The sequence below is a fragment of the Bradysia coprophila genome, chromosome IV (genome assembly GCF_014529535.1).
Source record: "Bradysia coprophila strain Holo2 chromosome IV, BU_Bcop_v1, whole genome shotgun sequence".
NCBI lineage: Eukaryota > Metazoa > Arthropoda > Insecta > Diptera > Sciaridae > Bradysia > Bradysia coprophila.
In genome coordinates, this window is record NC_050738.1 from 916,395 (window position 1) to 931,554 (window position 15,160).

Below are 15,160 nucleotides of genomic sequence, written 5' to 3' on the forward strand. Positions count from 1 at the left end.
TCATATTGTACGCATCAGAAATATCAGAAAATGTATGGGACCATGCTTTCCAGTCATCCGATGACTGATGCTCAATGTTAACCTGTCATCTGGTATTGTTACCGAAGACAAAAACAATGACAAGCTCTGGGTAATATGATTTTTTGTATAGAAAAATGGATGTTAAAAAGATGGAAGTACCAGATTTAAAATCAATAGAATAAAAATACTTCGATCGATCATCGATGGAAGTAATAGACCAGATACTGGCCATATGCTTGCCGTCTGTATCACACCAAAAATCGTTCTGAAATAGTTTAGCTGATTATAATGAGGTTTCATCATCAACACTGACGAATTAAAATATCAGAAATTTCACTGCGTTTTTTTTTTCTCCTGAAAGATTTGAAATGCGGCTCACAGCTATAATATAAATTACACAGCTATTTTAGCTACAGTCTTCGCAATATACATTACACATCCATATCGTGGAAAAAAGAAATCCGCATAAACATAGAATTAAAACCATTCGAGCCGAGTGTTGCAGTCATGAAGTGCAAAATATAAAGTTCCAGACAGTCAAGTAAGTTTTTTTACTTTACTAGTGAGGTAAGGTAATGTGGCCTTTCCCTCACTATGGTGAAGACCCTTTCCCTCGCACGTAAAGTAAAACGCCATACTTTACACGTGAAATAATTTGATATTTCGTATCACGATTAGAGATGAGCGGGCCGACGTTTTTTCAATACCCGACCCGACCCGGCCCGATCCAATTTTTTGAACCCGAGCCCGACCCGACCCGAGACTTTTCTCTTCGCGGCCCGACCCAACCCGACCCGAAAAAATCATCGGCCCGACGTGACCCGACTTTTTTTTACTATAAGAAATTTAATGAAAATTCATTTTCTACGCATAAAAGCTTTGCAATAATCTTATACGCGAAGTAAAATAATAAAATAAGTTAGTGTTTCATGCTTTATAGGCTTTTATTGGCTTACTCTAAATTTGTATTTCTAAGTCGGGCCGGCCCGAATTTTTGTTTTCAAAGCCCGACCCGACCCGGCCCGAATGAATTTTCAAAACCCGGACCCGAACCCGATTGGGCCGGGTCGGGTCGGGCCGATGTATTTCGGGCGGCCCGCTCATCTCTAATCACGATGAGTAAAAGTACCTCAGGCTGAAGCCCTCGGATACTTTTACTCATCTGGATACGAGATATAAAATTACTTCACTGGTATAGTAATGTACTATTACATGCTGCTACATGCTTTTCGTAAATCATGCACCTTTTTCGCTCAGCAAGTGAAATTCAATACATCTTTTCGTGTGTTTATGGACCTCGGATTCGCCTCGGTTCAACAAATATCACGGGATATTTGAAAAGTTGAGTTTTGGCGTGACAATACGTACAATAGTTTACATGCTGTGAAATGAACGATTTTCGGTGCAGAAGCACGTAAAAATTTGGAAGCTCGGACGTAATGTACTAACATTCTCATAACTTGTTCATTGCTTGGTAAATGGATTCTTTTTAGCTAGGTGAACTGAAAATCTGTCCTTATCCTTTGTCAATTCTAGTTAGTGAATCTGCAACTTATTTTGTAATGTTTCCCTTAGTATTTGATAGAAAATCTGTTCCTTCATTTGTTTGAACATTTTACTATTGGAAGAATCGTAGCCTCATCGTGCATTTTTATTGTCGCTGTCGATGACTAGCCGCTTTAAAACGTACCACCAGCCTTACATAATATAGTTCGTCTTAACTGAACTGGCAAATGGAACGTTTTTAGGTACTTACGTTGTAGATCAATAACCCATCTATCTATTGTGACCGTAAAATTATCAGCATGCAATGTGCCACTTCGTTCTGAACTGAAACAAAATAACATTCCAATTTCATTCAGACAATGCATCATACGGCGAGCGCAGAAGAAAAATTTAATTTATTTTTATTGCATCCAGACGAACTTGCCACGCCACTGTTGCACATATATTTTATATTCGTGTTGACTTTGTGAATAAGCGACGTGAAGAAATTACATAACCGTTTGGAATTGTTTTAGCTTTCACTAAAAAAGTTAACAATGGTGGAAAAAAAAGGGAAAAATATAAAACGAAACCCCAACAACACACTCATAACACCCCATATCCACTATGAATTACATTCTGTACACACGTTGCTGTTGCAATAAACGTGCTAGAATGTTTTATTTTGTCATTTGTTATCAAAACTGGAGCAATACCAAAATGCTCCGGAATATATTATATCTACTCTCGACTCCTTATGCTGCCGTGTAACGATCCTCTTACCAATATGTATGGGATGCAACGAAAATGTACCTTCAAATTGGTAGGTTCACAAAATAAAATACAACCGAACATCCGAACGGTAGATATGAGAGTATGATATTTCGGTTCGAATTTATAAGTCAGACGTTTCGTTTCGGTTCTTTTTTCTCTCCTATTTTTGGTCTTGTGGTTTATTTCCGTGAAATGAAAGCTCATTTTATGCAATCTTCTTCGTTGGGGGGCAATGTGTACACCGGATATATGGCCTGCATCTTTATTATACTATATACCAAACGAAAATGCTGTATTCCATTCCGCTGTCTTGATGCATACACATTATTAAGGCAGAGCACGTATATAAATGTGGTTGCGCCAAAAATATTATTGTAATAAACATGGAACCGAAGAACTGTAATTTGTGAATTTAGAAAGCACACAACATTAGCCCAGTTTCATATTCGGGGTTGTACGTTGTTCAGTTTAAAGACCTGTCAAGAAGCATTTCTCATTAGGCATGTTGAACGGAGTACAGTTTAAGCGGTGGTTGGTTGTAAATAAGCCATTTTAAAATCAACGATGACGCAAAGAACCGAAATTTTGACAATTATTTTGCAAAGGCACAACATGTAGGGTGACATGGGGTGACATATTTACTATCTAACTTCCGGGAGATATGTACAAAGAGCTATGAAAATGTCGAAAGACGATGATGGAAATTACTGGATAGCTTTACTATCCCATGCATTCTGAGCATTCGCCAACCGTTTATGTTCTGAAACATTTGAACAGATGACATATCTCATGTGACATATGTCATCACAGCTCAACGCACCAAAGGGAGCAGGTTCAGAGAAGCGTAAGCTTCATACATTTTTGTAATTTTCTCTACACATTTTTGTGTACGAAGTGGAATTTGTTATTCTTCGCGTACATACTAATTGCTCACGTTGCAGATCACTAAATCAAACCTTGAGTGACCATTAGATTTTCATTTTTTTTTTATTCTTTTGAGGCCTATATAGTATCCACTAAATGGGCCACACTTAATGGAATATTTAGCCCACGCCGGCTATTTCAGGTTGGTGAGTGGCATACATTCTTAACGCGAATTCCGAACCACGCCTATATGTTAGCATGCCACTAGGATTGAGTTTGGTGCTAATTAAATCTCTGCCTAAAATTAGACTCATATTTGTACAATTCATTGTGAATATGGGTTTGTTAGCTTATAGCAATCAAATGCACTCCGAAATTATGTTCTGCGAAACATAGTATGCTGGTCATACGGATTTAAGTTGTGTGATTACATAGTTAGCATATAATTCCTGTGTGAAATCTCTAAAATCATTCTGTAATAAATTATTCTGCTGACCTGACGACGTGTTGGAGTTTGTTCTGAATAATTAACAGGTTATGCGCCCAGCTTAACCAGAAATAAAGAAAGACAATAACAGTGGGTTATTGCCGATAGCAGAGGGCTATCGAAACCAATAAAGAAAGACGACAACAGAGGGTTATTGCCGATAGCAGAGGGCTATCGAAATCAAAACGAAAGTCGATAACAGTGGGCTATTGCATTTGAATTGGAACAGCAGTGGGCTGAAGTCGATTGTAGCAGTGGGCTGAAGACGATTGTAGCAGCAGGCTACACGTAATTAAAAATGGATGACGAAAAGAATGAAATCAAGAAGAAGTATATGTTCAATAGGAAAGACTTCAACATTTGGAAATTCAGAGTTGAAACCGTGCTCAGAGAACACGACGTTGAAGCAGTGCCGGACTGGGTCAGAAAAGCCTTTCGGGCGTTATATGAAGAAATTTTTCAAAAGGCCCTTGTTGCCATTTATCCATGCAAAAATCAAAAGGCCCTTCGGAACTCGCCCGAATGCACATGGGGCCAGTCCGGCACTGCGTTGAAGACTTCATCACTACAGCATTGGATGAACACGAAGAGATCATCATAACGAATCTCGATAATGCAGCTGATAGAAGACGGAAGAAAGTTGAAAGAAAGCTTAAGAAAAAACGAACGAAAGTTCTTCTCCATGATTGTGCAACGAATTGGAAACGACTACCTCGAATATGTCAAAGACAAGGCGAATCCGAAAGAAGCATGCTGTGACGCGTTTGAGCGAAAAGGCGTATCGAATCGCATGTTCCTTCGGCGGGAATTGTCGTTGTTCAAAATGGGTGAGAACGATAGTTCGGGAAGTCATTTGCTGAAATTCGATAAACTTGTCCGAAATCTAAAATCCGTGGGTGCTAAAATGGAGGAAGAGGCCATTATTTGTCAATTGTTACTTTCACTCCCAGAAATGGACGATCAAGTTGCGACAGCCCTCGAAACAATGAAGCCAGAAGAACTTACGGTAGAGTTTGCTCAATCACAACATAAAACGAAAAACCAATGCCATTAAAAAACAATTTTGACGTTCATTGAGGCATTCATGTCACTCTTTGGTGTACGGCTCGTACACCCTAACTATCCGATTGAAGCTTAGGTATATTCTCAGAAACGCCGTCTCTATTCAAAACATTTAGGAAAAATCCTAAACATACTTTGCCCTCCCCGACATTTGAACCCAGATTTTCTTGGTGACAGACCAGTACTCAACCACTGAGCCTACCACACGTTCCTGGATTTTCACACAATATGCCCTAATCCTGGGAAAGAGTTACCCGCGTTGGTAATAACAACGCTTCGGTGGTCTTGCATCCCTTACATCCTACCACCATCGATTTGTGTTTTTACATGCACTTTGTAATGAAAACACAAAATAACCAAAAATAAACAAAAGATCTGATTTTTAAAATGTATCAACGCACCGTTATGTGTATGCATAATACCCAGTGCATTATATATCAAAACATGCTGCATGGTACACACACATACATCCCATATGTGCATCGGAAAATGTTACTCATCTGAATGTTGGTTTAAGCATAAAATATTTGACAAACAATAACTCAATCAAGTATCAAGGTTGAAAATGTATGCAATTTTATCGTTCTATAACCACACAATGGTGTATGAAAATGTCAATTGCAACAGCCCGCCATAAGACCACAATGTACACTTTATTACTTCATGCTCGCTCATACTCTCCAAAAATATTTTTTTTTTATTTTTATTACTCGGATATATGTTTTTATATCGTCGCATGAATGTAAATACAAATAGCTAGGCTGCGAACGGTCGGATAGCAAATAAAAATAAATAAATATAAAAATTCGAACCATTTGGTGGCTTATCTATTGTTATTTTTCTCATAGTCGCCCATTAAATAAACCAAAACGTATGGTCATGGAATAATAAACAGTTCTTTGTATTTACTGGACTTTTATTTATTCAATAAATCTCATCCTTGAATATATAAATAAAACTTCCAATGCTCAGTTCCATTGGTGGTTGTGTGTGTGTGTGTTTTTTTTCCATTCTTTCTTTATTTCTCTCCGGTTTGCAGTACATTCAAGGCAAGGGATAAAATCAACATACGAAGAATGAAAAATCCTTTTTGACTAACGACTTGAGAGTTCCATGAATTTATGCTTTTACTTTATATGTAACTACATTTGCCAGCATTCATGACTCATTGAAATTGAATTTTTTTTCCAACTCCATTTTCTTCTCGTGGATATTATTTACGATGATGAGGTTCTCTTTCCTGCATTTCGATTTCATGATTTCATGAACGAGAAAATGTGCAGTGCACGAGTATAACGTTTAATTGACAACCTGTTGTTTTACTTTACGTTGAGTTGAAAAGCAAAATTTTTTCCATTTTTCCAATAAAAGGTATAACGTTGAAGGTTTCATGCATTTTTAAACCCGTTGAACGAGCGGTGGAAATGGAAAACAATGCTCGCATGAGGTAGAGGCTGATATGATGTTTCTCTGGCGCGGAAACGTTATACTGAAGTTGAAATGACATTAATGCGATCTTCACGTTTAGTTTCTTGGAATTTGCCAATTTCAGAGTACGAAGTTTTTACATTTGAAACGAATGTGACGCACAATATATCGTAAATTTCACATCTGTTATTGCCATCTATGAAATGTTGTACATCCCAGCCAGACTGCAGAGAGTCTGGAATTGGTAATAATGTACAGAATTTCACTAGCTGTCTAATTGGTTCGCTTTTTGTCGCATCTTAATACTTAGCAATCGCTGCCCAATAAAACAACTAAGGATCTCTATATTGAGTTCATTGAAATCATTTTAAAATTTATCTCGGTAACAGTTTTAGAGCCTGTACACAACTACGCCAACAACGACAAATTGAATGCTGCAGTAATGTGAGTATACATACTAAAAATTCATGTTAAAACTTTTGAAGTAAAAGATTTCAGATTGAAAATGTTCAGACAGAAAGAAGTAACAGATTCCTCACTTCTGATATTTTATTCAAAATCCGGGTAGATCCGAGTAGATTGTGTTGACATACACTTAACTGTTAAAGTTATTCTCAGATGGAGGTAGAAAACTGAATGTACCAAAATTCTTTGGTGTTCGAATCTGACCTGGAAATTTGGAGTGAATCCGTTGTACGATTTGCCGACCAATAGTAAAATATTCGTAGATTTTATGTACCTCTATCCAAACTGATTATTTTAACGACTTAGACGTTATGTACCGAGCCACAGACGAGTCCCCTGACTGATGAGACTTTCTGTCACTTTATGAATCTACTTGGTTAAATTTGAAGTTCCAAAATGGAACATATGCCTGCATGCTCGAGAAATGTTAAGATATTACCAGATCAGATTCTGTCTACCTTTGATTGGTTTATTTTTACATTCTATTTTACTCATTGCAGCGCGTTTTGGCCTATGTTTTTTAAGCCAATAAGTTAACATTCGTAGACACAATATGGAAATATAACGTTTCATAGTTTGGTTACAAATAGATTTGGATTGGCTCGCCTAGTTAATGTTTACTTCACCTGGCGAAGTCCTTTTTCACCAAGCACTCTACGTAACCTTCCTATAAAAACCTTGAAATTAACACTAAAAAACTCAACTCAATGTAATTGGTTAGCATTCCACAGTTTAAATTGTTCCACATCGTCGTTTCACTGACACGTACGTGTGGAATTGAAGAAACGTAAAGACAAACGCTATTTCTATACTATGTGGTGGAATACGTGTGGAACAAATAAGACAAAAGAAACAAACGAAACCCACCAAAATTACATCCTTATGATGAGATCAGTTTATGTTTGAGAACAAGTAAAAAACAAAAATCAAGACCCACTCAGAACTGGTGGCGACCCACTTGTCAAGCGGACACTACATGACCAAATTCCTTAATCTATGCAAATATTTTGTTTGTATACTTTCTGCAATATTAACTCTCAATCTACGCCTTCGATTGTATGGTTTCTTCTCTAAATCTATAGACGTATTTTCTGACATAAGACTCTGATTTTCGGTCAAGGAATTACACTTGCCGTAAAGATATCTTTATTCATTGTGTCTGTTTTAAATTTCGTATTACGAAATTCGCATATCTCTCAAGGAGAAAGCATTTTCTTCGCGTGAGTCATTACATAACATTTAACGAGTGACTTTCATTCAAGTAAATAACTTTCAATCAAGTAGGGATGGGAGACATTCAAGATTATCGATAATATCAATCGAAAGAAATTATCGATAATTGATTAATCATATCGTTATCGATAATTTAATAATTATCTATAATTATCAAAATATCGAAATTCGATAATTATCAAAATATCGATATTTTGATATTTATCTGAAAATTCATGATAATATACCGATATATCGGAATATATCGATAAATATCGGATTTTCGGACCGAAATAATCATATATCCTTATAGTAATTATAACTAGAGAGGAGATTTCGAACAAAATTACGTAAAATATGTGGTCCCAACATCAAATACGAAATGTTTGGTAGTATGTGTTTGCCCTCTTAATTAAGAGGGCAAATTTCGGCGCATAAAATTTGAATTAAGTTACCAATCATTTTTTTTAGTTTTTTCTTGTGCAAATTTTGATACAAAAATAAGTGATAGCTGGACTGTCATTTTCTGTGATTAAGAACAATAGCGTTTAATTTAAATTACGATCCCCCAATATCTCAAATTCGCTTGGAAATTTGGTATATAAGACAAGTAAACAGATTCTGTCGGAATTTTTTTATTATTTTTTAACAAAAGTCATTTTTGCATAGATAGTTCACTGTCCCTCGAATAAAATTGTTTTAATAAACAATTGTCGGATAGTTAAATTAATTTATTTATTCTGAAGATCCGACCTATTTCTAGTAAAGACAAAACATTGAGACAAAACGCAACCACATCCAACACGTGGATCTGTGACCATTTCTATTGATGTCACTTTCCATGAACTGATTTTCACATACTCTGGTGTGTTTGTACACATAACATTGCTGATTGTTTAATTGAATAATTATTTCTTTCCATTTCTTGCAATCGGTTTGATCAGACTGAAAACTATGTCAAAAAAAAGCTGAGGAGACAACATGCAAGAATGAGGTTATGTGCACATCAATTTAAAAAAAACTATGTTTTCTGCTTCGCAGTACTTCGGGACATACACCCTTTAATAGAACAGGAGTGGACCATCACAATTTTATTTATTTTTTGTTAGTTTCACTGGTGAAATTTAAAAATAAATAACATATAACCCATAAGACTGTTTAGATGAACAACGTAAATAAATATTTTGACAGAAATATCAAATGTGAGTGTATTGGTAAAAGCTCTACGTAAATCATTACGTAAATGTATCTTATATACATTGATGTCGGGACCGCTTTTCGTAGTACGAATTTCCTCTCTAGGTATAATTACTCTAAGCATATATCGAATTTTTTTGATAATTTTCGATAAAAAAAGTCGATAATTATCGATTATCGACAATCGATTATTATCGATAATCATTATGATTATCGCCCATGCCTACAATCAAGCGGATATCATTAGTAAGATCAACGATCAATGAAAAACTTTCATATAAAAATTCCTTAGATTAAAATGTATTATCAGTTAACATTTTACACCCAACACAGCACAACAACAAGAGTTGAGCAGGAACAAATGAATTAAGAAAGGACCTTCTCCTATGATTCGCAAAAGGTCTAATGGCATTTTTTTTTTACAAAACATCGATAGATGCAACGACAGAAACAGTCATCCATTGCAATTGGTATTTTAAATTCGATGTAGCAAACGTTTGTTAAATTTTGAACTAATTTGATATTAGTTGACTAACAATAAAACGTACAGATTAGTGATTTGCAACGCATCGGGTCATGGACATGATTTGACCTTCCGGTTGATAAGTTTCTATTTACGTATGCAAAATTGATGTAACAAACTAAATTTTCAATTCATCGTTTCATCAATTAAACTGTAAGTCTTGAATTGGCTACACACCACACGGCATGCAAACAAACGTCGTCGGTTGCAAATTTATTTTAAATCTCGTTCCAAAGTTTTCGTTTTTAATGAAATTGTGTGTTCTTGACTCAACAAAATGAACGGATTAGTGATATTTATGCTGTACGCATTGGCTTATGTGGAAGGTGTTGCTATTCCAACAACTAACCCAACAGATACTCTATCAACTGGAATCTCAAAAAATGATATTGAACAGACAAATAATGTTTGCACAACCGATACTTGCACAACGGAAGCGAATCGGATCTTGAACTCTCTAGACACCAACATCGATCCGTGTGGGAATTTCCACGATTTTGCATGTGGCAATTATATACGAGATACAGTGCTTGCTGAAGGGAAACCCAAAGAATGGGCATTTTCGCAAGGTCAAGACGAAATTGATGGACAAATGCAATCAACACTACGTGAAGAGATCCGGCCAGAAGAACTGAAGGCATTTAAGCTCGCTAAGGAATTTACTAAAATGTGTTTGGACGAAACGACTTTGAATGAAAAAGGTAATTTAATGAATTGCTGACTACACGTCCTTGTTTGGACATTTGTTTTTTGATGAGTTCCCACCACTTTATCGCCAGAATGATTTTTTTATTTTTGTGTGAATGAAGAAAGGCTTTTTACAAATTTTCTTCATACAAAGCCCAAAACACTCTTTCGGGTCAGTCCGACCCTGAGTGGTGCTCCGAGCCGAGTCACTCTCGTCAAGTTTACAATGTCCAAACAATTTCTTCACTTGCGAAGCCCCGCGGAAACATTATAATTTATCTAAATAGATGTTGTCTTGCTGGGGTTATCATTACATCTTGTAGCATCTTTGTGAAATGCTGCGAGTAAATAACTCAAACATGTCTAGTGTGTCACTTGGTATTCAAATCACATTTGAAACAAATTCAAGGAATCGCACCAATAAGGGACATGTTAGAGAAATATGGTGGATGGCCAGTGGTGGAAGGCGACGACTGGAAGTCGGATGAATGGGATTGGCTTGATGCGACCAAAAAAATGTTGAACGATGGCTTTCCCAATAACTTCATTTTAGACATAACAGTAGACTTTGACGTTGCCGATAACACAAAAAATATAATCACAGTACGTCGCTATGCATAGCACTGCTTCTCCGAATATTTTCTATGTTGATGCTAGGAACAGTGCTATGGACTTTGTAATTTTTGCGTATTTTAACAGAAAGAGCGTGCAAACTTTCCACATTCCTTTATCAGATAAATCGAGCAGAATTTGGTCTGGAGAAAGATCTGTTGCTGGATGGTGGGAAAAATCCGAATGTGAAGGCTTATCTTGATTATATGATTGATGTAGCTGTTCTTTTCGGTGCGAACCGAACGAGAGCTTCAGAAGAGCTAATGGAAGTTCTCTTATTCGAAGCAGCATTAGCTCAGGTAGATATTCGACCTTAGGAAAAGAAGCGAGTAGCTCGATGAAAAATGCTTTTTTATTCAGATCGAAGCTGTGACTGTTTATACGAAAGCGACCATTGATGACCTTGAAACGTATTTACCGAACTTCAATTGGACCGATTACATAAATTGGAGTTTGAATGGTCTTCATCATGTTAACGAAAACGAAACCGTGGTACTAAATGAAGGTGGAGAAGTGATTGCTTCTCTCGATGCTCTTATGCAGAAAGTAACCAAACGAACAATCGCCAACTACATGGCATGGAGAGTAGTTTTATTCGCTTCGGAATTTTCTAGCGATGAGCTTTATAAACGATCTCAAACATTCGGCAATAGCATACTAGGCGTGCTCAAGCCGAATCCACGATCGGTTGACTGTTCAGAGATCACAATGAAAAAGTGTGTAAAATCAAAACATTTCGGACATTTCGGATTGCTGCAACGCACTCCAAGAACACTGCGTTGCGGACGTTCCATACAAAATAAGAGGCTTAATGACCGAGCGATCTGTTCATATGTGCCTGTTATTGGAGTGCGTTGATTGTTTTTAATGTGCAAGATTTTCAAGTTGTTCTCGAACTGTTTGTCCTCAGCTTACCAATTGCCGTTAGTGCAATTTACGTCCGTAAGTTTTTCAACGAGGAGTCACGAAAAATGGCCGTTCAAGTGGCGAAACTAATTCACGACGAATTCTTACAAACATTGAACCGAGTCCCTTGGATGGACGAAACAACTAGAGCTGCAGCTATCTCGAAAGCCAACGGAATGTATTTCCATATCGGATATCCGGATGAGCTCCTTGACGATAAAAAACTAGACGAACACTATAAAGACCTTGAACTTCAATCGGATTCTCTACTGTACAGTGCGATGCGTATTCAAAAGTTCAACAAAGATCAGAAAGTCCGTCTGTTACGCATTCCGGTGAACAAAACGGATTGGGTCGAACATTCGATACGAACAACCAAAGTGGGTGCCACGTATTTAGTATTCGAAAATAGCATTGGTAAGCTATAGAACACTTCGCGAGCTGTTAAGTACTGGGACATCTGGTATTTCTATAAGTAAAATCTAAGTTGTGTCCCAGACAGTCCCTATTTATATGATAACTCCGAGGGGTAAACTATTTCCAAGATGATATGATTGGAGCTAAAGACGAAGATTTAGATTTCCCAAAGCGATTTCTCCGACACACCTTGTAGGATATCTAACAACTCTGTTCAATGCATTATTTCACATCAGTATTAAACGAGTGCTCTTACCAATCACACGTCTTATTATTCCCGTCTGTAACCGGATACATTACAGTGGCGCAGTTGGTTATTATAACGAACCGACATAGCGAATTTTATTAAAAACAGTTCACGGCGAACATTAAGGTGAAATTCGGCTATAAGTAATCGGTCAAACAGTGGTACACGGCGTACAAAGTGTTTTTTTTTTGTGATTTTTTTTTCTGTCTAAAAAAAAAGCAGAGACAATACGGTGTAAAATTCGTGGAAGTGAGCGAACATCCATTGAGTTATTGTTTGGTTGTGTTGTATGAAACAGAACAACGACAACATAACAAAGAAGCATCGTGTCATCAGTTGTCGAACACGGCGTTCGATTTTTTTCATCGATAACTGGCGGCTGAAAGAAAGGAAGACATTTCCAGATCCACGGCGGACGAATTTTTTTTTGCAGTCGTTGTCAGTAAATCGACGTACATCACCATTCGTTGTACACGGAGTACAAGCATTTGGTCGAAATAAGTTTGAGAAAAGAAAAATTATTGGAATCGAAGGACACTTGGAAGACACGACAAGGTCATTCGTTTGCGAGCGTAAGCATTCAACATGCCGAACAATGGAACATTCACCCCATTACCGCAAAAGTTCGATTCAGACAAGAATTGGGAAACGTATGCAGCACAGTTGGATCAACATTTTTTGGCATACGAAGTCACGGATGATAACCGGAAGCGAGCAATGTTGTTATCGACGTTGTCATTGGATGTATTTGACACATTAACAGATTTGTGTTTTCCGGACAAGCCGCAGGCGAAAACATACAAGGAAATTTGTGGCATTATGAAAAATCGTTTCACACCGACCAGATCCATTTTTCATGATCGGCGGACATTTTTTGATGTAAAGCAGAAGCAAGACGAGACAGTCGTAGAATTCGCCACAAGGTTGAAGCAGAGTATCCGGTACTGTAAATTCGAAGATTGTTACAAGATGGTGCTTCGCGACAAATTCGTGGTTGGTCTACTGGAAGGCCCAGTACGCAGCAAAGTTTTCGAAATGGATCCGACAGCTACATTCGAAGCATGTGTTGAGACAGCGATCAAGAAGGAGTCAATCAATACGAAGGGCACTGAAGATCAGTCGGATTAAATTAATTAAAGTTTTGCAATCCAATAATTAACTTCAAAATTTTCCTTTTGATTTTTGCTGCAATTTTTTTGAGTTTTTTTTAGTATGGAAAGTTTTCTTTTGGATTAATTTTTTTTTTGTTAAGGAGGGAGTATTGTAGGATATCTAACAACTCTGTTCAATGCATTATTTCACATCAGTATTAAACGAGTGCTCTTACCAATCACACGTCTTATTATTCCCGTCTGTAACCGGATACATTACACACCTTATAATCATGAGTAGTTTACCCCTCCGTTCGCTTGACAACAATGGAAAGTGGACAGAGTTTTCATTGTTTCACAGTAAACTGCTAAACTGTTTTGTTTTTCATGTAGAGCTTCCTGCGGCTATTTTCCAAGATCGATTCTTTTCGATAAAACGGTAGGTGTTTTCAACTCTCCGGAATGTGTGTTTCTTCTAAAAATTATATTTCTCATTTCAACATGCCTTTCAGGCCATTTTCCATGAACTTTGGTACACTTGGTTTTTCTTTGGGACATGAAATTACCCACGGTATAGATGATGTCTCCACATCGCGACGTTTCCATTTCAATATTATGGGTTTTTTCTCTCGCAGGTTTCGATAGCAACGGTAGAAAAGTCGACTCCAACGGCAATATGGCAGATTGGTGGGAAGAAGATACGTTAGACAAATTTGTCGAGAGATCAAATTGCTTCATACAGCAGGTAATCGGTTCTTCAAAAGGCCATGATTTTTGAATAAATTCGAATTGTCTTTGCCTTGCAGTATTCAAACTACACAGATGCTCATACAACGGTAAGTCCTTCAATCTTATCCTGATATTCCGACTTGGAATACCTATCTGGATTGATATTCAATTTGGTTTTATCAAACCAGGTGAACGGCGAAAAGACTCTCGACGAAAATATAGCCGACAATGGCGGAATCAAAGTTGCGTACGCCGCATACCAAAAATATGTAGAAAAAAATGGAGCCGATCCGGTGTTGCCGGGTCTGAACTACACATCAAACCAGCTGTTTTGGATCAGTGGAGCGCAGCTTTGGTGTTCGGTGACACGACCAGCGTATATTGAAACAAGCAATGTGCTCAACGATCATACGCCAGATAATTTTCGTATAATCGGTGCTTATAGTAATTTGGAGCATTTCGCGAAGGATTTCAATTGCGAGTTGGGCAGTAAAATGAATCCGGTTGATAAGTGTGAAATTTGGTAGAATAAATTGCAGCTGTTAACATGTTGCGACGGTCATCAGTTGCATTTTGGTGTTTTAGATTAAAGGTGATGTCTGCCAGTAATGTCTGGATGGAAAATTTAATTTTCTTGATTCAGAAAGTACACAGATGTGTTCAATCACAGAACTGATCCTAGCATGAACACTGAGTTGACATGTGTCAAATTTGGAAGCTAGTTGACAGGTGTCAAAAGAGGCTTTAGTGATAAGAGCTACCGCTTAAGATTGTTTGTATTGTATATTTTAACTCCTACAACGAAACAAGTCATCTATCTTTACGAAGGAAACGCAGTGGCACTGCGGACGGAATGGCTCAGTGGTTACTAGACTTCCACCAAAATGGATTCGATTTTCCCGCGTCAGTTTTGTCCAGTGCCAGGGAGCTTAGCCCATCGGTATAATAAGCCA

At 37.3% G+C, this 15,160-nt stretch overlaps 1 protein-coding gene across 1 annotated transcript; it reads left to right on the forward strand.

Annotated features, from left to right (window-relative positions):
• The first annotated feature begins 9,669 nt into the window (after positions 1 to 9,669).
• Positions 9,670 to 14,813, forward strand: LOC119066562 (neprilysin-2-like). Its single transcript, XM_037169110.1, has 10 exons — positions 9,670 to 10,219; positions 10,615 to 10,808; positions 10,940 to 11,116; positions 11,178 to 11,533; positions 11,728 to 12,140; positions 13,872 to 13,917; positions 13,991 to 14,049; positions 14,114 to 14,223; positions 14,285 to 14,314; positions 14,396 to 14,813. Exons 1-10 carry the CDS (start codon positions 9,796 to 9,798, stop codon positions 14,732 to 14,734), a joined length of 2,148 nt encoding a protein of 715 aa, XP_037025005.1. The 5' UTR covers positions 9,670 to 9,795; the 3' UTR covers positions 14,735 to 14,813.
• Positions 14,814 to 15,160: the final 347 nt, after the last annotated feature.